We start from the raw sequence: 26,747 nt of genomic DNA, 5'->3' as shown, positions 1-26,747 counted from the left end.
TATTCATATGTAGTTGATAGGTGAGACAGAATTGAATTATTCTCAGGTCGATATCCCGCAATATTGTTGTTTTTTTATAAAACCCACCTGGTCTAACCCGACAAGAGAGCTATTGCCCGTATTCAATCTGGTTGCCAGGATTTTTGCTAAAAGTTTAATGTCAACATTTAATAGAGAGATGAGTCGAAAGTTAGACCAGGTGGTATGATCAGTATCGGGCTTAGGGATCATGCTAATGCCTGCCAGCAGAGATTCCGGGCCAGGTTTAGAGCCTTCTAAAAGGTTGTTAAATGCCTTGACAAGGGGCGCGGAAAGAATATGCACAAATTTCTTATATGAAGACAAAAAGCCATCTGGGCCGGGTGCTTTATTTAATTTAAGCAAGCGAATAGCCTGAGTGACCTCGTCTAGAGTAATAGGTTTCTCTAGGTCTTGTTTAAAAAGGTAATTTAGCGGAGGAAGAGGGCACGACTTGAGAACATTATCTAATAGCAAGGGGTTGATATTATTAGGGGCTTCATACATTTTAGCAAGACCATGCTGAAAGATGTTTACTATTTTGAGAGGATTGCTTGTAAATGCCGAGGTGCCATTGTGAAGCTTGATCGTTTTAAATTGTACATCCGCGCTTTAACCTGCGGGCCAGCATAGAGGTGGGTTTGTTGCAGTTAACATAGAAATTAAACTTATTCCATCTTAGTCGTTTCTCAGCTGCACTTGTAAGGTGTAGATTAAGGGCTTCTGCCGCTTTGTGATAGTTTTGTCTATTCTGAAGGGAGGGAGAGGTATTAAGCTGCTCAGCTGCTTTGGTGTAGTTCTGTTCAAGATTGGAATATTCTGATTGCTTGCACTTTTTTCTGTGTGAAGCAATGCCGATGAAGTGGCCTCTTAAGTCTGCCTTATGAGCTTCCCAAAAGATGTAATCAGAGGGAGCAGAGTTACTAGGGTTGAGGGTAAAGTAGTCCCTCAGGTGGCTTTCCAGAGAGGTCACTACAGCAGGATCAGAGAGGAGGAACTGATTGAGTGATCACTGCATCTCCGAGGGCTTAGATATAATAGAAGATAGGGTAATGATCACCATATTATGGTCAGACCAGGAAATGAGTTTGATTTGTGCATTAGAGAGGTTTGGCAGGAGTGCGGTTTGTATGAAACCATGATCTATGTGAGATGAGGAGTTGTGGGGGTGGGAATAGAAAGTATACTGCTTTTTAGCATGGTGTATCTCTCTCCAGCAATCAACTAAGAGGCATCTCCTAGTAGATTTTCAAATTGTTTACAGTTACGCAGATCAGCAGCGGAGGGGTTCGGAGCAATGGTATTATCTCGGTTAAGGCAAGGGCGAAGGCAAAGGTTAGATTCACCGCAGACTATCAGGGGGCACCATTGTCATGATTTAATAGGAGACCCACTAGATCAGGGGTAGGGAACCTATGGCTCGGGAGCCAGATGTGGCTCTTTTGATGGCTGCATCTGGCTCACAGTTAGGGATTGATTCACTAAGCTACACTGCTCAAGCAGCGCAGCTTAGGGCCTGTTTCCACTACACGCAGATTCTGCATGCAGAAAACTGACTCCAATGAATACCTATTAGAAATCTGCATCAGAAAAATCGCGTTCAGTGGAAACAGGCCCATAGGCATTCATTGGAGTCAGTTTTCTGCATGCAGAATCTGCGTGTAGTGGAAACAGGCCCTTAGTGTGGCAGCGCAAGTAGAATTTTCAAAGTAGGCATGCTACTGCTGTAGCATGCACTACTTACTCGCGCTACCCCAAAACGAACGGCTGCTCCAATTGTCCCACTCTGGATCCTGTCAGGTCCAGTGACTTTGTAGGACGAGATGGATATATACAATAGGCTGCCTGACAAGTAAAAGGCAGCCTATTGGGCCAATCAAAGTGCGGCGATCTCGTCCTATAAAGTGATTCAACCCCCAAGTCAGCTAGCTAATTGTACAAGCTGTTAGTCAGTATTTCTCCTGTCTGGCTCTCGGGGGGAAATTGCTGATGTTGCCGAAACCCAAGAGAAGCTGAAGACGTGTCTGACACTTCCGCTGCCTGGCGGATCAACTGTATACACATCACCATGGCAACAGGGATGTGAGCCTTACTGTCCCAGTTTGAAACATATTGTATGGCTCTCACGGAATTACATTTTAAAATATGTGGCGTTTATGGCTCTCTCAGCCAAAAAGGTTCCTGACCCCTGTCCTAGATGCTTGAGAAATGGTATTTGATTGATATTGGGGGCATAATAGGAGGCAATAGTGACTTCCACGTCGTGGATAGTACCAAGTAGTATAAGAAATCTGCCGTTAGGATCTTGAATTTCTCGCTTACATACAAAGTTGACAGAACTTCGGCATACCTCTATGTTCGGTGAGGGCACTAGCAGTATAAGATTGAGGAAAGGTACGAGGCATGTACCTAGGGATGTGGTTTCTGGGGAAGTGGGTTTCCTGTATGCAGACTACGGTCGCGTGCACGGAGCAAAAATGTGTGAAAACTTTTGATCGCTTAATAGGGGAGTTAAAGCCCTTTACGTTTAGAGAACAAATATTCAGGGCCATGGCATTAGAAAAAGTAGGCAGTTTATCATATGTAAGGATAGAGCTGGAGGAAGTTGTATTTCATGCATATCCTGGGGTGTAGGTTGGAGAATACCAGGCAGAGGATAGTAAAGGGAGAAAGGAAAAAAGAAAGAAAGAAAGAAGAAGAGCAAAGAAAACATAAAAGAGCATGAAGATTTGCGCCAAGCGTTTACATATTTTCTACGATGTCTTGCCATAGCTTTCCATCCGCATGACATCTCTCTGCTCTCTGGACTTTGCACAGCCGTGTTTTGTTTTTCTTACACAGACCCATTTGTTTTAGCGGATATAAAACACAAGTTACATAAGAGCGGGTTTACGGATTTAGATACCACTGGTGAGCGCAGGCTAACCTGACATGGTCTCTGAGTGGGGCAGATTGACCTCTCTTCCTCAACTACTATTGATGATTATCCCACAGCTAGTTTGTTTTAGGTTTGTGTACTGTAGGAAGTGGTTACTTTTAATCCAGCAGCATAGTAACCCTGAAGCACTGTTTTTTCCATAAGAGATGTGTATGAATTGGAGGCGGGGAGCTACCGAGATTTTTCACTAGCCAATCATTGCTTTCTTGTCTTCTTTTAGGCTGGAACTTTCTCGAGCAGCCAATGAGGAAGAGGATTTCTCAGGAAGTCCTGACAGCAGAAAGTCAATAGTGCTGTTGTGAAACTTTGCTGCTAGTCTAGTGCTGGATCCTTCCTGCAGCCTGCACTGCTGATCAGAGCACATTATTACCAACGCAGAAAATGATTGAGCCAGACGATGGCTTTATTGTCATTATCGGCAGGTAACATTTTAACATATTGTTCAGCAAGGCTGTTTGTTTCGGTAACCTACTTATAAAATGTATGCATGTCCTATCATGGTACAGATAGGCAACCCGTGACTATTGTATCAGCAGGTACTAATAGCCATGTATTAAAAGGACATGCTGGGATATGTAGTACCGCAGGACCTGAAATGTCAGCGTTTGGGTATCACAGACAACATATCACAGTATTTTTCTTTCATTTGACCATTTTTTTTTTTATATTAGAACGTGGCACAGGGCAGAAATTGTACAATCTGATCACACTGTGTGTGTTGCTGTTGGTTTTCATGCATGATGTGCGTTCTGCAAGGACCTGTGAAGTTCACACTTGCACTGTTGTTGCACAGCTGTATGCATTTTTCGCATGCCAAGGCACATCCACAGGCAACACACACCTGATGCATACAGCATATTGGTGTGCACCTTTTTTATATATAATTTTTTTTTTTTTAAGTGCAAATAAAATTTGCATTGCAACATACAAAAACTCCCGTGGAAAAGCATTGCAGCCTATAGGTGCCTACACATGCACAATTACCGTAGCCCATAGGGATTGGGGTTCGAGTCATCGGGTGACAGTTTGGGGCTGAGTTCTTTGGAGACGTGTGGCTAACCCACAGCTTAGCGACATGTTCTGTTGCTATAGAGGGGGGAAGAGGGATGATGCCACATCGCACAACTAAGCGCACAAAGTGGGCAGGGTGAGTAGAAGAACATTCGGGTCGACCTGCAATCAAACAATACAATCCACCTTTCTGGGGGCAGAGATGGCCATCAAGTTGCTGCCTCGACCAAGAACCATCTTGTGCATGTACAAGGCTTTAGGCTAGAGTGACCTGATTTTTTTTTCTTGTAACCATTACAGTGAGAAAAAAAGGAACACAACCTAATTTTAAGTAGGAGATTTTTATGGACAACTCTCATAAACCGTTAAAAAAAAACAATGGAAATTCCAGCTTGCCTAATTATTGCTTTGTAACTACATTCAGGATCACACATTTTATTTAATTTAAGTTGTTTTTTTATAGCGCTTACAGAGCATTGTAGTCAAGTCCCTAACTGTCCCTCAGAGGGACTCCCAATATAAAAAAGCATTCCTTTTATGGTTAATATGTCCACCAAGGTTACATTTTGAAACCAATTACTGTAAAGATCAAAGCCTCTGGGTGAGTAAGTTTTTTTTTTTTTAATTTATTTTTATTTTTTTTAAACTTACAGGTTTCCTTTAAACCTGGTCATAAATATGTCATTGTTGGCACCAGTGTAATTGGTTGTGTTATCTTCTGCTGCACAGGACACACATTATTAAAAATTGGGTTCTTAAAAAAAAATCTAACATTGTGCTGTGTGTGCCGCGATCCGGTACTGTGAAAGTTGGCACTTTTTTAAAGCAAAGGATAGTACGGTATTTGCTGTGAAGTTTTTATAATTAAAACTGCACTTTTTTACACTCTAAATGTACCATTTTAGCTTTGACAAAATTACACAGCTTTCAAAATTGTTCCCATCCCCCTGCGAAAACAGGAAACTGCTATGAACCAGGATAACCTTTCAGCACAGTTACAAATCCCTGTCTGGCTGGGATGAGAAAATCCACCTTCCAGCTCTGTGTAGCTCAGCAGATTTTTCTTTATGTATAAGTTCATTACTGTATGTATAATAACGTGAACTGTCACGTGCAACTTTAAATATTTTGTTGTGCTGTTAAAGTCAATGGGAACCTTTTTTAAAAAAAAACACCAAAAAAACAGATACTTACCTAGGGAGAGGGAAGGCTCTGGGGCCTATAGAGCCTTCCCATTCCTCTCCCAGTGCCTGTTCCAGCGCTGGCTCCCTGTAGCAGTATTTGACTTAATTAGTCAAATACTGCTCTCTCTGCCGCTGAAGGGAGGCTTCGGAAGTCTTTGGGAGCCAGAGTGCTCCTAAAGACGGGCCGCACCATACTGCAAACGCCCTCTCTCACATGTGCAGTATGGAGCCACCTGTCTTCGAGAGGACACGGCTCCCCAAAACTCCCAAAGTCCCTTGCTACGGGGTATTTAAATGGTGGAGCCAGCTCTGCATCGGGAGAGGAAAGGGAAGGCTTATTAGGACCCATAGCCTTCCCTCTCCCATTAGCTTTAAGACTCCCATTAGCTTTAAGAAAATGAGTAATGGATAAAAACTAGAGATGGGGCGAATCCCAAATTCAAATCCAAATTCAAAAAGGTTCTCAAATCTAACAAATCCTGTCCATAAGAATTGTGTGATCCAAGTAAGTATAGTAGTTAGACTTAGTTGTATATTCCAAGTTGAACTACTATTCTTACATGCATCACACAATTCTTATTTATAGGATTTTTTAGATAAGAGATTCAAGAATCTTTTTGGAATCTGGAAAATTTGGGATTCGTCCCTTCTCTATGGACAACCATAATGATTATTTGTGTCCACTGGCATCCAGAAGAATTTCGTATGTACTGAAATATGAGTTGACTTTGGTTATACGTTTTTTGACCTTCTTAAAAGAAACCTGAGATCCACAAAAAATGATGCTTCCTCCAGCCCCCTTCAGGTTCATCGGTCCCTCGTCCTTCCAAGCCACCTGGATCCTCTGCTAATTCCTCCAGTAATTCGAGTCGGGGGGAACTGCACATGTGTGGCTTGGCCAGGCATGCCCCCCATAGTGCTCCTGATGTTGGAAGCGCTCTGCACTTGCGCAAAAGGGGGCTGGAGGAAGCCCGGGGTATTATTATTATTGATTTATAAAGCTGCAACATATTTCATGGTGCTGTACAAAGTAAGAAACAAACATGGGGTACATAATAATACAGACAATGGTGTACACCAATATACAAGATACATTAATTAGTGACATACAATATTATACAATATAATACAAGAACGATACAAAATACAGAATACAAAATACAGAATTGGTAATGTCCGTGATAAAAGTAACATGATAAATAAAATGTATAATGATTTCAAAGACACGAAGGGGGAGAGAGCCCTGCCCTTACAATCTAAAGGGAATGGAGGGGAAACAAGAGGAGGGGTAGTATACAACAAATATATAAAGGCAGTGTGTTTTAGGATATCTAGTCGGAGTTCAATTTGGTCTTAGGACAAAGGGAAGTGGCCTAAGGTAGCGCATATGCTTGTTGGAACAAATTAGTTTTTAGAGAACGTTTAAAGGTAGCAAGTCAGGGCTAGGCAGCAATAGAGGATAGGCTCTCATGTGGATATGGTCTCCCTATAACCCAAATAGCCCCGCTGCAGTCCGCCATGAATGCGGCAGCCAGACTTATCCACTCCTCGCATCGCTCCATCAGGACGGCTCCCTTCTGTGAATCCCTCCACTGGCTTCCTATCCAGTCCAGAATCAGATTCAAGATACTGTCTGGCCTGCAAATCTGTCCACAAAACCTGTCCAACCTACATTTCCGATCTTACTCGGAGGTACACGTCTAGCCACTCCCTCCACTCCTCCAATGAACTTTGCCTGACGGCCACCCCTGATGGAATGCGAAGTCGCCCTCCAATTCCTGTTCCCTTTGCCGCAGTTTACCATTCAGCCTCAGACCCTGAGAAAATCCTGAAGGCATTCAGCACTGCCGGCAAATAACCTTTTGGATTGGTTGGTAAGTCCACACGCACACTACAATTTCATTGTATGTACGATTAATACAATCTGTGATCTCATATAGAGACCAGGTAGTTCCCACCAATTCTTAATTTAGCGTGCAAATACACAAAGTCTAGCTAAATCCTGTAGGAAAAAGGTTTTATTCAACAACCTTTATAGAGATGGCAAAATAACGTTAAGAAAACTGTTATAGTAACGTTTCTCTTAGATGTGAACTCTTTGCAGAGATTTCAGAACAGTACTTAGACAAATTATTTTTAATTGTTTATTTTAAAAAAAAAATGCATAAACTTAATATAGTAATTGAAACAGTACAGTAAAAATAATGATTAAAAGTGAAAATAACTGAATATAATGTCATGAGCAGTCTATCAAGTTACTGTATCTCCTTTGAAATGGTAAGTCCAAAATAAAGAGATCTACAGTCCAATTATAGAAAGTTCTGTGGTTAACAGCCAAATCCTTGATGGTGTGGATGGCTAAAGAAGGAATCTCTTTGCCATACTGTGTCTAGCAGGTTTTAACCCTGAATGCTGGAGGGTGGAGATTGTAAAAGGAGAAGGACTGTGTTTGCTACAGGACCCTTCTCCACCCCTTTGTCATCACAGGCATAAAAGAATATGGGGGGGGGGTTCTGGTTTTCTAGTCCAGTGTTTCTCAACATTTTATTGGTATGTACCCCTTTTTAAAACCCTATACTCACCATGTACACCCTAGCATAGTAAACATTATCACAAGTACCCCTTGTCAAATATATTTTTAATCATCGTACATGATAATTGGCTCCAAACAATTTCCAAGCATTTACTATTGTTTTTAATTAGCTAAAATACTCATTTGGTGTTTAAATAAGATTTTTAATATTCTAAAACTCTAAATTTATTATTCTTGGTTAATTATATCAAGCCTGAGTACCCCCTGGAACATTCAGAATTACCCCATACCACACGTTTAGAACTTAGGTTCTAGTCCATGCATCCTCTTATCTTTGTAGTACAATGATATGGCTCTGGTTTAGCGTTTATTGCTTTTCTCAGGAAGCACAAACAATCCCATCCACCACCCCCCCCCCCCCTCCCCCCCCATCATCCAGACCCATGCACGATGCACGCCTCCAGAACTGCTTTAAAGGGAAGGTTCAAGCAAATTAAAAAAATGCGTTTTACTTACCTGGGGCTTCTACCAGCCCCATGCAGCCATCCTGTGCCCTCGTAGTCACTCACTGCTGCTCCAGTCCCCCGCTGGCAGCTTGCCGACCTCGGAGGTCGGCGGGACGCATTGCGTACATTTTTACGCATTCCAGCTAGTGCAGGAACATTAACACATACATTTTTACGCGTTACTGGTTCAATGCGTAAATTTTTACGCATTAAACCAGTAATGCGTAAAAATGTATGTGTTAATGTTTCTGCACTAGCGGGAATGCGTAAAAATGTACGCAATGCGTCCCGCCGACCTTCGAGGTCGGCAAGCTGCCAGCGGGGGACTGGAGCAGCAGTGAGTGACTACGAGGGCACAGGATGGCTGCATGGGGCTGGTAGAAGCCCCAGGTAAGTGAAACTCATTTTTTCATTTTGCTTGGACATTCCCTTTAACACTACGGAATTCCTTACCTCCCCCTCCCCCCCCCCCCCCCCCGCCCCCTGTTAGGGTTGCCCTCTTCAACCTCTTCAAACAGGCCCTCAAAACTAACATTTTCATTTTGTCGCCCCCCCCCCCACTGGTGCTCTAAATTCTGCAGCTGAACTCTACCTTTCATGTCCCTACCTTTCCCTCTAGATTTTAAGCCTTGGGACAGGGTCCTCCTCCTTTTGTGTCCTACCTGATCACACACCTCCATTACCGTACACCCATCCTATGGATCTGAGTGAACTTTACTGGCCTAATCCCCATGCTCCCATACAGTAACTGATAAAGCATTACTTAGTACTTATTCTATGCTGCGTGATCTGGTTTGCATGTATTCCTGTATTGTCGTATTGCTGTATGTCACCCCTAAATATCTGTAACCTTAACCAATGTCCAGCGCTGCGTAATATGTTGGCGTTTTATACAGTAAATACAATGAAGAATAAAATAAAGAATAACAATTTTAAAGAATAGGAATAAAGTTTAGAGTCAAACACATTTTTTTTGTAGAAAAATACATATATTTACATTGATCTGTACATAAGTTCTGAAAGAGGGATTTGGGTTCCCAAAGAGTGACTGTCCCTACAAAAGAGGGGCAGTTGGGAGCTAGGTATTTGCAAAGCTCTTTTCTCCAATAGGGCTCAAAGCGCATTACTTGATTACATTGAATGCTTTATCAGATCAAAATTTTAAAAACACAGTTGTTGAATCGGAGTCAGGGCTGGATTTCTGGAAAGGCCATGGCCTAGGGAGCTGAACATTCAGAAGGATAAAAGGGCGGCAGGACCTGAGAGAGATAAGAGGCTGCATGTTAAAAAAAATCATTTCCCCTGCTCCGAAGCCGCCCTGCTTTGCTGCACACACACAGTCAGAATTCCAGAGCTCCGTGTATTTTCCTTACTTCGTGGTGTGTGATGTGCTATCTCCTGAACATAAAAGCTTCAGTTTAGTGCCAGGGGTGTAGAGAAACCTGGATCACCATGTGCTTGCTGAACAGTCTGTGACTCTGGTTGTAGACAGAATTTCTGATCCAGTAAGGTAAACATTTTAACCAGGGCCGGATTTGTACTTTCCTGTGCCCTAGGCCTGCAGTCACCAAGCGCAAAAAGAAAAATTGTCCAACACTCTGACTAGCAAGCATTGGCTTCAATGAGCTCATCTCAATTGTGCTGCTCTGCCCCCCATTTAACAAATAATTCCTGTAATTTGCGCTCCTGCCCGAATGTGCACAGCAGCCAATAGTGTTCTGGGCATGCATACTTGAGAAATGACGCTGATGTATGACCGGTACTTGTCAAGAATGCATAACACTGTACTGGCCATAGGCAGGAGCGAGAAATTACAGGGAGCGCGAGTGGCCAGAGCATGTGCTGCTTCTTTGTCCTCTGTGCGACTGGCTGCAGTCGGAGCCACAAACAGGTGGCAGGGCAGTGCAATGGAGAGAAGCCCATCCAAAACAGAGAACAGGTAAGTAGCAAACATCCTATCAAGACCCACTTTGGATGTTCTTTTGTAATTATAGTGGACCTGAACTCAGAACTTCCTCTCTGCTCTAAAAGATATGCAACAACATAACCTTTAGATAAAAACATTTCTTTGTTACAGCTGATACAAATCCTGCAATAAATCTGCAGTGTGTCTACTTCCTGCTTTTATGGAAGCAAACATATTTTAACATCCTGTGCTTTCAAATGAGCTTAGCTGTTGTGGCAGTCAGGTGACACAGTGTAGAGATCAAATTACAACTTGTGACACAGAGGAGGGGGAATTAGACAGGCTCTCGAAATACATACATGGTAGATATCTCTGTTTTCCTTATGTCCTGTGCAGTTCAGCTCCACTTTAAAGCATCTGAATGACATTTATTTATATTTGCTGAAAAATCTTTGCATCTCTTTTGAATGCTGAATGTACATATGGTGGTGTGCTCTAGCATATTGACAGTATACGGGAACAAAGTCTGAAGAAGGCTTATTTAAATTGCCTTTAAAATGTTTTTTAGGGTAAATGAGGCATGTAACATCATGTTTTTTTAATGATGTGGGGACTCAAAATCCCTTTCTCTCTCAGATGGGAAATCCGAGTTTGCTCGGACAGTGCTATTCAGATTTCAAAAAAATATCCGAATTGCTATTCAAAGTTCTGATAGTGGAAAAAGTTCAGATTATCTGGGTAGTTTGGATACCCAAATATTGGATGAGCACCACTGCTCAGGTGTCATTTAAAATGACAATTTAGCAATGAAAGGGAAGAAAACGAGCATTTTTTATCCTCCAGTCTCATAGATGGTAGGAGCTGGAGGACAGAAAATGAGTCAGGAAAGAGTTAACTAAGGAAGAGAAGAGACCACTGCTAGCTAGGAAAAAAAAAGAAAAACAGTCATAAATTAGGATTAGAAAAATTAACAACTGCTGAGGTCAGTGTCAATGCTGTAAAAGAGGTGAAGAAACTGCAGAGCTCACTGATGTTTGGGAATGCCTGCATTATAACTCAGCGGAACTTAGTTCTATCTGCTTTGTAATGTAAATCTCTGGTATTTCTCACATCGATCTGTATGTCCATCATAGAAAGGAATGGATTATCAGGTGAACGTTATGATTGATCCTGATTGTTTTAACACATCAGGAAGTGAGAGAGAGATGCAGGGATTGGGGAACTCTGGAATTCAGCTATTAGTGCAGAGGAGGGCGCTGGCTGGCTGCGCTGCTGGACCAGAAGAGATGATTTACTTTGACATATGACCTCTTTTATCTTATCTAATTTATCGCCCTAGGCCGTGGCCTTTCCAGAAATCTGGCCCTGCTTTTAGCTAGTCAGACTCTGTTAATGACTTGAGCCATTCCTTCTCCTCTCTCCCCCTGGATTGTAAATCTTAAACAGAAAGAGATAAGGTTTTTTCTCCCTAGAGAAATGTATGGCAACCCTTTCTAAGCTAAATCTTAACCCCTTGCTGGCTCATTTTAAAGGCAGCAGTACTGCAGATGTATGAGACAGACAATTCCTCTATAATTATAATTGCATATGTACTGTTGTACACTTTTGTGTTGTTACTTTCTGTTTTGTATACCAAAAGTAACAATCTATACTAAAATTAAACAATATATATTTTTACCATGTTGGCAAACCGTAAAAACAAAACAAAACATCTGTGAAAGAATCAGAACAATAAACAACAAAAAATAAATGCAACAGGTCTGTGATTACAGAAGAGCAGTGAGGGAGAAGAACTGCTCTGCTACTTCATGCCTGGTACACACCATGCAATTTTCCATGAGATAGAGTGGTCGAATCGATTATTTTTGACAGGTCCAATCTGATTTCTGATCATTTTTCTGATCGACTTTGTATAAGTGATCGGAAAATCGATTCAACCCATCTATCTGGTGCATACCAGGCATTGGGGGCTCACTGCTCTGACAGGAAAAACAATCATTCATCATTTGAAAACATTCGTAGGTATACACGAGTCAGTAAACGGGCATTTCCTCCTGCAAACAAGTGATTGCTGGTCAGGGTGTTGGACAGAATGATATTGTGTGTGTGTGTGTGTGTGTGTGTGTGTGTGTGTGTGTGTGTGTGTGTGTGTGTGTGTATAGAGTGTGTGTGTGTGTGTGTGTGCATATAGTGTGTGTGTGTGTGTGTGGAAGGGGGGGGGGGGTGTCGGAGGTTAGTGGTACCGGGCCTAGGGCACAAATCCGGCCCTGATCGGAGTAATTACTTGAATGTGTGGAACTTAATGCTCCAGTCTTGCTGATGTTAATTGGGAAAATGTAGTGTGATATTAAACCCAAACTGCGTTAATCTTTACACTTAACTTGTATGAGTTGTCCTTTGGCTCTACTTAATTTGAATTTAAAATGCAAATGCCTAACAGAACCTGTCTAGATAGTAAAGCTTTAGTTTAAATAGATATTGCAGAGGTTAAAAAATAACGCAGAATCTTTGGCTGGGTATAACTTTCTTGTTAAACAGTATTTGGAGGTGTGAAGTGACATGTGATATGGGGCCTGATGCACAAAGCGCTGGTAAATTTGCATTGCACAGGTAGTTTTGTCGGTGTTAACGCCAGGAGAGTGTTGGTACTGGTGGATTTGTCTGTGCACAAAAAATTTACCGCCATATTGTGAATTAGGCCCAGGATGAGATAAACTTGTATATGTACAGGAGGCTAGTAAAATGCTTGTACATGGCTCTAATCTATCCTGTCTTGACTACATCCTACTCTGTGGTCTACCAAAAACCAGACTGACACCTCTCCAGTTCCTACTGAACTCTGCTGCCTGTCTCATCCTCCACTCCTCCGATGCAGCCCCCCCCCATCCTGCCAGTATCTCCATTGGTCCTCAATTACCCAGTATCCAGTTTAAACTCCTCACCCTATTGTACAAAGCTCTACATAAGCTGTCACCTCCATGCATTGCTACCATCCCGGAACTAACCAAAGTTAGTTTCAAGTTCTTAAAGGGATACTGTAGGGGGTCGGGGGAAAATGAGCTGAACTTACCCGGGGCTTCTAATGGTCCCTCACAGACATCCTGTGCCCGCGCAGCCACTCACCGACGCTCCAGCCCCGCCTCCGGTTCACTTCTGGAATTTCTGACTTTAAAGTCTGATAACCACTGCGCCTGCGTTGCCATGTCCTCACTCCCGCTGATGTCACCAGGAGTGTACTGCGCAGACACAGACCATACTGGGCCTGCGCTGTGCGCTCTTGATGACATCAGCGGGATCGAGGACACGGCAACGCAGGCGCAGTGGTTTTCTGACTTTAAAGTCAGAAATTCCAGAAGTTAACCGGAGGCGGGGCCGGAGTAAGTTCAACTCATTTTCCCCCGACCCCCCTACAGTATCCCTTTAAGCACTCCCACAGCTCTTAGATGAAAGCTCTTACTACTCCGGCGTGCAAGGCAGGTGTGCAATAGGTGCAATAGGTTACATTTCTGTGTGCCGGTTAATGCTGCTAGTATCTCCCAAAAATGTAAGCCTCCTGTGTGAGCACTAGTGTATTTCTCCGCTGAGTTCCCATGGACTTGCTCTCATCTGTGCTTCAGAGCTCCCGGCACTGGTACCAGCCACTTCTGGCTTCCGCATTCCACCTGAGGTCTCTGCAGCAAACACAAGAGACACAGTAGTGCAGACTGAGCGCTGTGCTGGCGGTTGTGCAAATAATCCAGGATACTCACTAAAAAGAGTTTGATTTATTGTATATCAATTAAAAAGCAGAACTCCTTACCTTGGTTTCAGCCACAGGACTTCGTCAGGATACAGGAAACCAGACTAGCCAACCTATACATACAGACTGCTCCTCCCAATTTGCATTAACCCTCAAAGTGGCTTATGAACTTGGAACTAACTTTGGGAGTCATTTTTGGAGAACTGCTTGTTATTTTGAAGCTCTAACTCTGAACATTAGTCTATTGACGAGGGTGCCGATTCCAGGTTTAAATGTTCACTGAAGTTTTGTGGCAAGTGTGTGCTGGAATCTCACATGATCTACTGGCTGCCCTAACATATTATTGCATTGTGCTGGTTTTGTGAACTGTTTACATCTCTTTGACCATCTGTAATGATCATTCATTAACTTTTTTTTTCTTAACCTTCTTTCAGTGGTCTCATTGGCCGCAGCTGGGCCATGGTGTTTGCCAGTGGAGGCTTTAGAGTGAGAATATTTGATATTGCAAAAGAGCAAGTCTCCGCCGCCCTGGAGGATATAAAGTGAGTATCTATACTAGCTGGTATACCTATTCCAAGGTAAGGTGGTGGTCAGTACTATCAACTTCATGCTACACAGCTTTGCATACCGGTGGTACTACATGGGTAACACTTCAGCTAGGATTTAGCTTGCAACATTAAGGGAGCTATTTCTAGAGGTGGGAATGTCGTAAACGCCCACCTGCTCCCATCCTCGTGCATTCATGTGATCTTGCACAATCCAAAGTACACCTAAAGTGTTAAAAAAAATTACTTGATAATCCAGCCCTTGGCTGATAGGATTTGCACCTCACCTGATATCCGACACTTTCCCATCGTGCTCCCATTGCCGTGAGCGTTCTGCGCCTGTGCAGTACTACTGTGTAGACACAGAACAATCCTGTGGAGTGCACGCGGCCAGACTATGTCTGCGCTAACTGTCCTAGACTGAAGGACTTTCTGGGGTGAATTGCGAAGGCTATAGTCAGCACAGTCCAGCAGCGCACACTCCCCTCCTGGCGACGGGGGTGCATGGCCAGGCCGCTCATGTGCAAGATGCCCCAGACTGGAGGACTTTGGGGTTGAATTGCAGAGGATCCAGGTGGCTCAGGAGGACAGCGAGGGTGCGATCAGCCCCAGGTTTGTTTCATTCAGGTTCCCTTTAAGCAATTTTGAGTTAGATTAGGGCTCTGTCTAAACGTAGACAAACTTAACTTTGGCATTAACATTTCTGCTGTCCCACCGGAGCTTTACACCATTATTGAATAAATAGAAACAGGATCTGGTTGCAAGGCGCTCCCCCTCTATTTCCTGGGCGGTTAGGATACAAGCGGTACGTATGACATTACTACCTTTTGTATCTGTTTTGCACCTTACCCATTGTGGTGACCCACGCTCTCTCAAAGACTTAAGAGATCATTTTTACTGTTAATTTGGGGTAACAAATAAAGTAATGTTTTGGAACAGGGCCAGGGTTGGGCTGACATTTTGACATTTTTAATTTCTATAGAGCAGCACAGCTAGCACCGATCCATACTGATCAAAATGCTCCACTTCGGGTGCAAATCAAAAACAATCTAATAGTGCCCTTTAGCTTACCGGCTCTGGTGTGGTTTACTGGTCAGCCTCTGACTCGCATAAGGTCTCTATGCCCCTTTTTTATCATACATTGATACTTTGGTATAAGCTCTGTTTTATCAGACTACTTCAGGCAGACCTTTCACCCCTGACTTCAATTTTTGGAAACCCAACGTTCCCTCCAAGACTAGAGCAGGGCACACTCCTTCAGTGGAAATCGAGTGTCCTCCTTCTCCTAAAGCCCTACCTGTGCAAGGGTGGGATACCCAAACGGGATTTGTTACGAAGTACAACAGCATTTACCGCTTTTGAGTACTTTATGGCCATGCAGATTTACCACTTTCTAAAATAATTTGCCCCAGGTTGACCGAATACGGGAAGAACCTACAAACGCCGTGCAAATAGTGCCATGGCTGGGATTCAAACAGGGGACCCAGTGCTGTAAGACACCCTGCTGCCCATATATACTGTACATCTAGCGTATCAGATCTTGAGGTCTTATCTGTACAAAAAGTGGCCACTAGAGCTCTTCTATAGCAAGACTTGTAAATGTTCCAGAACCTCACTTGTCACCTCTTATTCCACAAGCCGTAGTGACTACACAGGGAAATGCCAGGGACTGCCAGGGGACCTGCTTAACCAGGCAAGACACACTCTACAATTTTAGATGTTTTGACACAAGTGTAGAAGTGTACAGTATTATTGATCCAAATATCACGTGCAAGTTTAATGTCTATCCACAACTCCAACCTGTTTCAGAAGTAATGTGATTTGCAATGTCAGAAGACTGTGGCTTTGCATCCTCACTGGGATTGTGACTCCGCTGTCTCCTCCAGGCTGTTATGGCTGAATAGGCAGTGGGTCACTGATCACAACTGGCAGCCTAAACATGACTCAGCAGATGGTGCAATACATTTTGTTAAAACAAAAAGGTAAAACTACAGTCCACTCAAGAAAAAAAGACTACTACACTGAAGCCAGGCCAAAACACAGCAAACAAAAACTTCACTAATTTCCTATACTATAACTACAATATAGGAAATCAAATATGAGCAGCAGGTTCAGGACCAGGAGATGAAATACTGGAGTACAGAACACAATCGCACAGTAACAACAAGAGCCATCAGAGCTGACCTTCTCATTCTCGCCTTGTGCTCAAGCCTGTATACCATTGTTAATCAATAATATTCACACGAATGACAAATTATAGACTATACCAATTTGGCAGGGAATATCTGTACAAATTCGTAATATTGTTCTTTGTGTCCTTTTACCCCTACACAAATCCAGGGACATTTAAATAAGTTCCAACAGGTAGAAAAAGAGGGCTGTGCACATCCCTTGATAAAACATCACTTTTATTCAAATTCTAAAAAGGCATACTTTACATATTCCATGCAGCATAGAGAGAGGTACAAGGCTGGTGGGGAGGTCGACAGCTGTTTCGCGCCGTCACATACTGTGGCGCATCATCAGGACTATCATGGAATATGTAAAGTATGCCTTTTTAGAATTTGAATAAAAGTGATGTTTTATCAAGGGATGTGCACAGCCCTCTTTTTCTACCTGTTGGATCTACAATCAATTTGCATTGGTTTGATGCACTCCCTCACTGATTATCAGCCTTCCTGTGCATGGTTGCCTTTGTGATATATAGACATTTAAATAAGTAATTTAAGTAAAGGGAGGTGCTAAAGGGGGTGTGGCCAAAAAATAGCAAAAATCAGTAACCCTTTGCACACTCGCATGCAAATGTTCAAACAAATGCATTCACAGATTCACTCATCCAGGCACCACTGTTATCCCTACAGCTAAGTTAAAAGCCGGGGTTTTAGTTCACAAAGGAATGGATTCTCTTGCTTAGTCACCTACACTGCGCAGAAGTACCCAGGTAAACGTAGGTGTCCTAACTCTGGCCCTGTAACATGCATAGTGCAGACATGCAAACATTCATTGCATCAAACCTATCTAGGGATTAGGAGCACACATCCTGACGTCCTCTCCTGGGACAGATGGCGCATCATACCAATCACACAAGGGAGTACTGGGTAGTACCTGGGTACTTTTGCCTTTACACCTCTAAACTGCTGCCATTTGTTTGACCCATTAGTTAATAATCTCGTGCCTCGGCCCTTTGTAGCTAGAGCATAGCATCTGTGTCACGCTGGCCTCTGGCAAAATCATCACGGAGAGGGCCCTGGTAACATTTGGCTAAATACATGCAAGACAACGGCAGAACAGCCACGTACTGTATTTACACAGTGAAAATACATTACTGCACATGCACCGGGTTGCCGTGGAATCCAGTATTACTTGATGCTGCAGAAGAAGACTTGTTTCAATGGCAACCTGGCACAAGTTATGCATATTTTTCCAGAGAATAGCACGACACGGTTGTTGAGCTGCCTCATTCACTCTATACGTGTTGCTGTCCGCATTTTGGCAACGTGTGTAGTGTGTATAGTGTGTGACATGCAGGAATATCAGGAATATCAGGAGGGCATAGACTGCACTGTCTGATGTTCAGGCTACATGCACTGCGCAGCACTGTAATGCGCTATCGCACTGCTGCACACATTTCGCCAAAGCGCAGCGCTGACCTATTTACTGTAGTAAATGGGATTAGCAGTGCAACGCACGGCAGCGCATATGCAATCACAGGAGCTGTGTTGCGATCGCACAGCCATCTGCGCTGAAAAGTGTGAATGAGGCCTTAGTTGCTAATGGCCCAAGCTGTAAGATTATTAACTGTCAGGACCAACCAACCACAGATGTTCATAGTTACTGATAAGGCTAATTACACTTGGATTTAGCTAAATAAACACACACAGCTCACTGCAGTGGATTTTTACAGCATTCATTTGTGGAATGAAAACTTTTCATTGTGTGCTGTGCACAAGTTTGAGCCCATTTTAAGGGTGTTTTTTTTCTCCTTTAACGTGAAAAATTATGAATTAAAAATATAAGATGTACATTTTGTCCTAGAGTTAAATACGCTATAAATTATTTTCTATTTTCTGAATTGACACTGTTCTTTCTAACTTTCCAACTGACAAAATAGGCTGCAAATCAGTAAGGAGACCGGCCAAATTTTTTTTACAGATCTTTTTCAGGGAGTGCTTTAGTTAAAAATAAAGAAAAACCTAAGAATCCCCCTGAGGAGATAGACAAGTCCAAAACCTGGCGATTGCAACATAGGGCAAAAAAAAAAAAGTATTGTTTTATTCTGGAACTTGTTCCTTTAGTTCTATTTTTTTAAATTTTGAGATAGTTGTCCTTTTAACGTGTACCTAAGACGAGTTAATGCAAAAATGTATTCTTATCTGGTTCTTCTTGCTGTCTCCCCGGGCCACTCCGATTTGTCTGCTGGCCATCCCGCTAATCTTGTCCAGTCGTGCTCTGTTGAGCATGCGCGTCCCAGCTGTGCGCATGCCCCCGTCGCCTGAAGCGTTCAGCGCCAGAGCAGTCGGGTCGTGCATGAGGGCGTGGACAAGATTACTGGGATGACAATCAGAGCAGCCTAGGGTAATGGCGAGGGAGCTCACGGCCTGAAGAGAGTTGGAGGAAGCTTCCGATAAGTATAAATGTGTTACTTTTTACTCATCTCAAGTTTCCTTTAACTACTTCTGGATCCTTGCTCCACATAGCTATGCCCCTGGTAAACTTAAAGAGAACCCGAGGTGGGTTTGAAGAATATTATCTGCATCCAGAGGCTGGATCTGCCTATACAGCCCAGCCTCTGTTGCTATCCCAAACCCCCCTAAGGTTCCCCTGCACTCTGCAATCCCTCATAAATCACAGCCACGCTGCTGACAAACAGCTTGTCAGATCTGGCTGTGTTTATCTCTATAGTGTCAGTCTGCTGCTCTCCCCGCCTCCTGCAGAACTCCAGTCCCCGCCTGCATCCCTTCCCTCCCTGCTGATTGGAGGGAAGGGACGGGGGCAGGGACCCGAGCTATGCAGGAGGTGGGGGAGCAGCTGAGACTGACACTACAGATGTAAACACAGCCTCACAGCACGGCTGTGATTTATGAGGGATTGCAGAGTGCAGGGGGACCTTAGTGGGGTTTGGGATAGCAACAGAGGCTGGGCTGTATAGGTAGATCCAGCCTCTGTATGCAGATAACATTCTTTAAACACACCTCGGGTTCTCTTTAATTAATGCCTTTTGTTTACTTACCACTGCTTGTGATCGCTGTGCCGCTTCCGTTCGCCTTCCCCGCAATTACATTATCAGTAATGTGTGGCCAAAAAGTAAAAATACACCTCGCACTATTACAGAGAAAAATAAAATACATTTTTAACCCCTTCCACCCCTACCCTATAGTTACCAAAATAAAACACTTGTAAAAGAAAAAAAAAAGACATTAAAAAAAACAAATAGTTACATTAGGGACTTTTTTTTTTTTTCATAAGAGTATATTACTGTTATTTTTTGTAAATAAAGGCTTGTAATTATTGCTATAGTATTAAAAAAAAAACTAAACTAAAAAAATACAGCTATATTTCCACATAAAATATTATCTCCATACATTGTACTAGGGACATAATTTAAATGTTGTAATACCATACCTCCCAACATTTTGAGATGAGAAAGAGGGACACTTAAGCCATGCCCCGCCACACCCCTTATCACGCCCCCGCCACACCCCTAGTCACGCATACCATAAAGATTTCCTAAGAAAAATATGTGGTTTTATAATTCAAGCCACACTGGTCCTTTCTATCCTGGTTCATTTTCCTTCATAGTAACATTTTAAAATTAGTGATCTATCAATTTAAAGTATCTCCCCAGTATATGTAGCCAGGTGTATAGGTCTCCCCAGTATATGCAGCCAGGTGTATAGGTCTCCCCAGTATATGCAGCCAGGTGTATAGGTCTCCCCAGTATATGCAGCCAGGTGTATAGGTCTCCCCAGTATATGCAGCCAGGTGTATAGGTCTCCCCAGTATATGCAGCTAGGTGTATAGGTCTCCCCAGTATATGCAGCCAGGTGTATAGGTCTCCCCAGTATATGTAGCTAGGTGTATAGGTCTCCCCAGTATATGCAGCCAGGTGTATAGGTCTCCCCAGTATATGCAGCCAGGTGTATAGGTCTCCCCAGTATATGCAGCCAGGTGTATAGGTCTCCCCAGTATATGCAGCCAGGTGTATAGGTCTCCCCAGTATATGTAGCTAGGTGTATAGGTCTCCCCAGTATATGCAGGCAGGTGTATAGGTCTCCCCAGTATATGCAGCCAGGTGTATAGGTCTCACCAGTATATGCAGCCAGGTGTATAGGTCTCCCCAGTATATGTAGCTAGGTGTATAGGTCTCCCCAGTATATGTAGCTAGGTGTATAGGTCTCCCCAGTATATGTAGCCAGGTGTATAGGTCTCCCCAGTATATGTAGCTAGGTGTATAGGTCTCCCCAGAATATGTAGCTAGGTGTATAGTTCTCCCCAGTATATGCAGCCAGGTGTATAGGTCTCCCCAGTATATGTAGCTAGGTGTATAGGTCTCCCCAGTATATATAGCTAGGTGTATAGGTCTCCCCAGTATATGTAGCTAAGTGTATAGGTCTCCCCAGTATATGCAGCCAGGTGTATAGGTCTCCCCAGTATATGTAGCTAGGTGTATAGGTCTTCCCAGTATATGTAGCTAGGTGTATAGGTCTCCCCAGTATATGTAGCTAGGTGTATAGGTCTCCCCAGTATATGCAGCCAGGTGTATAGGTCTCCCCAGTATATGCAGCCAGGTGTATAGGTCTCCCCAGTATATGTAGCTAGGTGTATAGGTCTCCCCAGTATATGCAGCCAGGTGTATAGGTCTCCCCAGTATATGCAGCCAGGTGTATAGGTCTCCCCAGTATATGCAGCCAGGTGTATAGGTCTCCCCAGTATATGCAGCCAGGTGTATAAGTCTCCCCAGTATATGTAGCTAGGTGTATAGGTCTCCCCAGTATATGTAGCTAGGTGTATAGGTCTCCCCAGTATATGTAGCTAGGTGTATAGGTCTCCCCAATATATGCAGCCAGGTGTATAGGTGCCCCCAGTATATGTAGCCAGGTGTATAGGTCTCCCCAGTATATGCAGCCAGGTGTATAGGTCTCCCCAGTATATGTAGCCAGGTGTATAGGTCTCCCCAGTATATGCAGTCAGGTGTATAGGTCTCTCCAGTATATGCAGCCAGGTGTATAGGTCTCCCCAGTATATGTAGCCAGGTGTATAGGTCTCCCCAGTATATGCAGCCAGGTGTATAGGTCTCCCTAGTATATGTAGCTAGGTGTATAGGTCTTCCCAGTATATGTAGCTAGGTGTATAGGTCTCCCCAGTATATGTAGCCAGGTGTATAGGTCTCCCCAGTATATGCAGTCAGGTGTATAGGTCTCTCCAGTATATGCAGCCAGGTGTATAGGTCTCCCCAGTATATGTAGCCAGGTGTATAGGTCTCCCCAGTATATGCAGCCAGGTGTATAGGTCTCCCCAGTATATGTAGCTAGGTGTATAGGTCTTCCCAGTATATGTAGCTAGGTGTATAGGTCTCCCCAGTATATGTAGCTAGGTGTATAGGTCTCCCCAGTATATGCAGCCAGGTGTATAGGTCTCCCCAGTATATGCAGCCAGGTGTATAGGTCTCCCCAGTATATGTAGCTAGGTGTATAGGTCTCCCCAGTATATGTAGCTAAGTGTATAGGTCTCCCCAGTATATGCAGCCATGTGTATAGGTCTCCCCAGTATATGTAGCTAGGTGTATAGGTCTCCCCAGTATATGTAGCTAGGTGTATAGGTCTCCCAAGTATATGCAGCCAGGTGTATAAGTCTCCCCAGTATATGCAGCCAGGTGTATAGGTCTCCCCAGTATATGCAGCCAGGTGTATAGGTCTCCCCAGTATATGCAGCCAGGTGTATAGGTCTCCCCAGTATATGCAGCCAGGTGTATAGGTCTCCCCAGTATATGTAGCTAGGTGTATAGGTCTCCAGAGTATATGTAGCTAGGTGTATAGGTCTCCCCAGTATATGCAGCCAGGTGTATAGGTGCCCCCAGTATATGTAGCCAGGTGTATAGGTCTCCCCAGTATATGCAGCCAGGTGTATAGGTCTCCCCAGTATATGTAGCCAGGTGTATAGGTGCCCTCAGGAAGGGAGGCAGCCAGTGAAAGGGAGTTGGTGGCAAAGTGGCGGAGAAGGGGGGAAGTCTCACCCCCCTTCCCTCACCTTGGTGCTCCCTTTCCTGGCTCTCCCTTCCGGGATCAACGTGTCTCCTCCGATGGCGCAGCGGCAGAGTGATAGCGGGCGGAGAGGACTTACCGATGTCCTTCCAGCCGGCAGAGGGAGCTGTGATCTGTGCGCCACTAGTCTAGTCTTGAGTAGACCAGACTTGCGGCGCACCGATCACAGCTCTCTCCGGTTGACTGCATAACAGCGGTAAGTCCTCCCCGCCCGCTGTCAGCCGCTGCGCCATCAGAGAGAGACACATTAATCCGGAAGGGAGAGCCAGGAAAGGGAGCACCAAGGTGAGGGAAGGGGGGGGGGGAGACTCCCCCCCCAACCCCCCCCTCCCTTCTCCGTCCCTTCGCCACCAGCTCCCTTTCACTGGCTGCCTCCCTTCCTGCGCAAACAGTCCGCCCCTGCATCTGACCCCCCAGCCAGCCGGGACACTGGGGGGTCATAGCGGGATAGCCCTCCCAAATCGTGTCAGTCCCGACGAAAACGGGACGGTTGGGGACTATGTAATACCCGAGAGAAATGAGAAAATGTGTGGGGTTTATCTGCAATAGCACATTGTATTTTTAAACTATAATGGCTGAAATCTATGAAATTATGATGATGATGATGTTTTCCAGTTTTGTTTTCCTCTTCCCTGTAAAATAAAATAATTCTTACAAAAAAGTACCGCCCAACGAATGCCTGGTTTATCCCACAAAAAATATATTGATCAATTCGGTGTGATAAGTAGTGATAAAGTTATTGGTGAATGAATGGGAGGAGCGTGATGTAAAAATTGCTCTGGTTTTGAAAGGGGAAAAAATTGTGGTTTGGAAGTGGTTAAGCTAAATTTAAAATGTCAGGCACTGTATCCTACAACATATTTTTATACAAGCAACTGACAGATTACATAATTTTATTGCATAAGTACGTTTTCTGAATGTCCATTTCCTTCCAGTAAGGCTCATGCAGAGTAGTGCATACATAGAATTATAGCCAACAGGTTATTAATATAAACAGAGTTGGTTAGTTTTAGGATGGAGACACATCCGTCTGTAGTTGCATTCACCTTCATGCATGCTGATAAATAGCACTGGGTGGACTTCTTATTTCATTTTTATTTTATTTTTTCTTCTAGTCCCCCACTTTTTGTCCCCTCTCCATAGAGCAGAACGGACTGCTTGGCTGTAGCTGAGCTGCATGTCTTTGTATGGATCAGGTCTAAAAATGCCACCTGTAATACTGTAATCAACACTTTGTCACTGTCTTCTTACATACCTGTGACTGAAACACAGCACTGTAAATGGGCAAATGGCGCCATCTAGTGATTGTTTTATCACATAATAAAAGGCTTCAGTTTTAGCCTGCAGGCTATTTATTAATACCTTCAAAACAGAGACATGCTGTTATTCAGGTGTTGATTTCTCCAAGGACATCATATTCATCTTCTCTTTAAAATAACTTTTCAGCATTTTGCTATTGAAAAAAATTTCAAAAAGTTAGTGAAGAGTACTATCAAGGTTATTTTGAGAATTACAGCATACTGGGAGCACCCCATAAGACCTACAGTTTTGGAGCTACTTTATCCCAGTTATCTACTCACCATATGACCCCTAAAATTGAACTGTAAGAAAAAAAAAACCTCTGGGAGATACTTACCTTAGGATGCGGAAGCCTCTGGATCCTAATAAGAGTTCCCCTGTCCTCCTCCATCCCAGTGATCCAGCGGCTGGAACCCTCAAACATCGACAAGGTAACTACTTACCTACAGTGATCCAGCACAGACTCCGTAGCGGCTCTCTGCTTGGGCTCTAGTGGAAAAAGCAGAGTCCGATTGTTGTTTCTGACTAACAATCTGACTTAAGGTCCGTACACACGCCGGACTGGAGGCAACGACGGGTCCGTCGTCACCTCCCGCTGGGTGGGCGTTCCAACGACAGTCCGGCGTGTGTACGCACTGTCGGCGGACTGATACGGCTGCTTCTGAGCGATCCGCCCGGCGGATCGCTCAGAAACAGCTGTATCAGTCCGCCGATAGTGCGTACACACGCCGGACTGTCGTTGGAACGCCCACCCAGCAAGAGGTGACTACGGACCCGTCGTTGCCTCCAGTCCGGCATGTGTACGGACCTTTAATCTAGTCGTACTTCAGAGATCAGCAGTGCTGCCAGGCAACTGAAATGGTTTATAAGTAAATACATACGTAGCCTCCATATCTCTTCTCAGTTTAGGTGTTCTTTAAGGATCTGCTATGGACCTCTTGTTGCCAAATGAGATGAATTCAGAGTTCTTGTGGAGTCCATGCCTTGAATGGTCAAAGCTGTTTTGGCATCAGAAAGAGGACCTTCACAATGTTGCAGAAGGTTTAATTGTATGAACAGTGTTACTTAAAGTGGAATGATCTGTATTACTAAACAAAAGTTGCAAGTATGCAGGGATGTTCAGCCTCCGCTCTAACCCGCCACCTACAACTTTCCACCTCCAACTGCTGCGGAGATGCAAATGGGGGGGGGGGGGGGGGGGGGAGTGCATTTGAGGTTGGATGGATGGGGAAGCATCAAGGCTTTACACATCAGAAGTTGGATGCAATCAGAGGGAGGGGGTATCGGGACTTTACGCATGCGTATTTTGTTGGGGGGGGCAGTTACAAATTTCCAATTCTTTGAGAATCGGGTACTGAGATTGTGAAAGCTGCCATAGCTTATGATTTACACCATAAAATTGTTGTCCTAGTGGTCAGAAAACTAAGGCCTCGATTCATAAAGCATTCCCGCATTCGGAAATGCTGAAAACGGCTCACTTTACCGACCACACAGCAAAATCTGTATTCATAAAGGCTTTTTCCGCATGAAAAGCCGACATTCGCGAGCAGAGTGATAAATCACCGCCTTGCGTGGTGATTATCATAGCAAAAGTAACAAGTAGTCAATTCAGAAAGATTAGAGGTAGCGGTATGTGGACGGGTATTACCGCTACCTCTGATGTGGCGAGAAGCGTGCGGAATACAGTGCAGTGAATGGGACAGACCTCCCAAGCAGCTGCAGAGAGAACACCGCACGGAGGGATTCCGCCTGCTTCTCCTGTTTCCGCATGTCTCCCGACAGCCTTACGCCTGCCTACAGCGGAATATCTCCGCACGCCTGTCACAAGTAGCAAAATTTTTATGAATTAACACCCTGAAGGCGGAAATACCGACAGCGGTGTTTCCCCGCTCGACGTTACCTTACCGACAGCACTTTTATGAATCGAGGCCTAAATGTCTTCCAAAAGTCAAACTGAAACACATGCAGTGGAAACGAGCACTGATGGAAAGATGATCTGTTCAGACAGGAGATAAATTGTGTAGCAATTATGTTATTGGGCTTTAATATAAGTGGATGTTCTTTTCACATTCATAATTGTAGCAATCTTTTTGTGCATATTTGGAGTTTTGCTATAAATATGTGAGCTAGAGGACATATGTCATACTTTTTTTTTTTTTAACACAGAAAACAAATGGACGAGCTCACGAAATCTGGTATGCTCAGAGGAAAGTTGAGTTCTGATCAACAATTTTCTCTCATCAGTGGCTGCCATGACTTGAAGATCGCACTAGAGGGAGCTGTGTTCATCCAGGTAAGGCAAACAAATAGAAACCTACAGATGTTGTTATGCTAAGGTGCAGCTGATGATGATGATTACCAAGGTTTTGTTTTTGTCATGTCTTGTTCATACTGTTCCTTAACTACCTGCGGTCCGAGCGAGTATGAATCTACGGTGGGCAGGGGGCGGTGCGGTTCTGACCGGACGTAAACTCTACGTCCCATTGACCGCGCGCCCCTGCCCATCCCCACTGCTGTCGCCGCTCTGCCCCCGCCGCAATGTGATGCCCTGCCGCCTCTATGACGGCAGAGCACTGTGAGCCGGGCAGGAGCCGTTTTCATTGGCTCCTGGCCCTGTCATTCATGTAAGCCGTTCCCATTGGCTTACATGGAGTGACAGGGTCAGGAGCCAATGAAAGCGGCTCCTGACCGGCGCACAGCACTCTGCTGTCATAGCGCCGGCAGAGAGAGCAGCCTGCGGCGGGGACAGAGCGGTGTGTCCGGCGGGAGCGACGAATTATTGCGGCGATTCGTCGGGAAGCGGCGGT

The 26,747-nt window shown here is 44.2% G+C and overlaps 1 protein-coding gene across 2 annotated transcripts in view; it reads left to right on the top strand.

Moving 5' to 3' along the window:
* The window catches only part of CRYL1 (crystallin lambda 1), a 175,115-nt gene that overhangs the window by 24,100 nt on the left and 124,268 nt on the right, over positions 1 to 26,747 (top strand). Inside the window, exons 2-4 of one of the 2 annotated variants that reach the window (XM_068266933.1) lie at positions 3,177 to 3,378; positions 14,270 to 14,377; positions 26,107 to 26,233. In XM_068266933.1, coding sequence (XP_068123034.1) covers positions 3,338 to 3,378; positions 14,270 to 14,377; positions 26,107 to 26,233 — 276 coding nt within the window. In that variant the 5' untranslated portion in view covers positions 3,177 to 3,337. The remainder of the gene's footprint in view (positions 1 to 3,176; positions 3,379 to 14,269; positions 14,378 to 26,106; positions 26,234 to 26,747) is intronic. The other variant, XM_068266934.1, reaches the window with a different exon arrangement.

The sequence above is a fragment of the Hyperolius riggenbachi genome, chromosome 2 (genome assembly GCF_040937935.1).
Source record: "Hyperolius riggenbachi isolate aHypRig1 chromosome 2, aHypRig1.pri, whole genome shotgun sequence".
Lineage (NCBI taxonomy): Eukaryota > Metazoa > Chordata > Amphibia > Anura > Hyperoliidae > Hyperolius > Hyperolius riggenbachi.
Note: the sequence above shows the minus strand (reverse complement) of the source record. Positions and strands in the feature narration are given on the sequence as shown.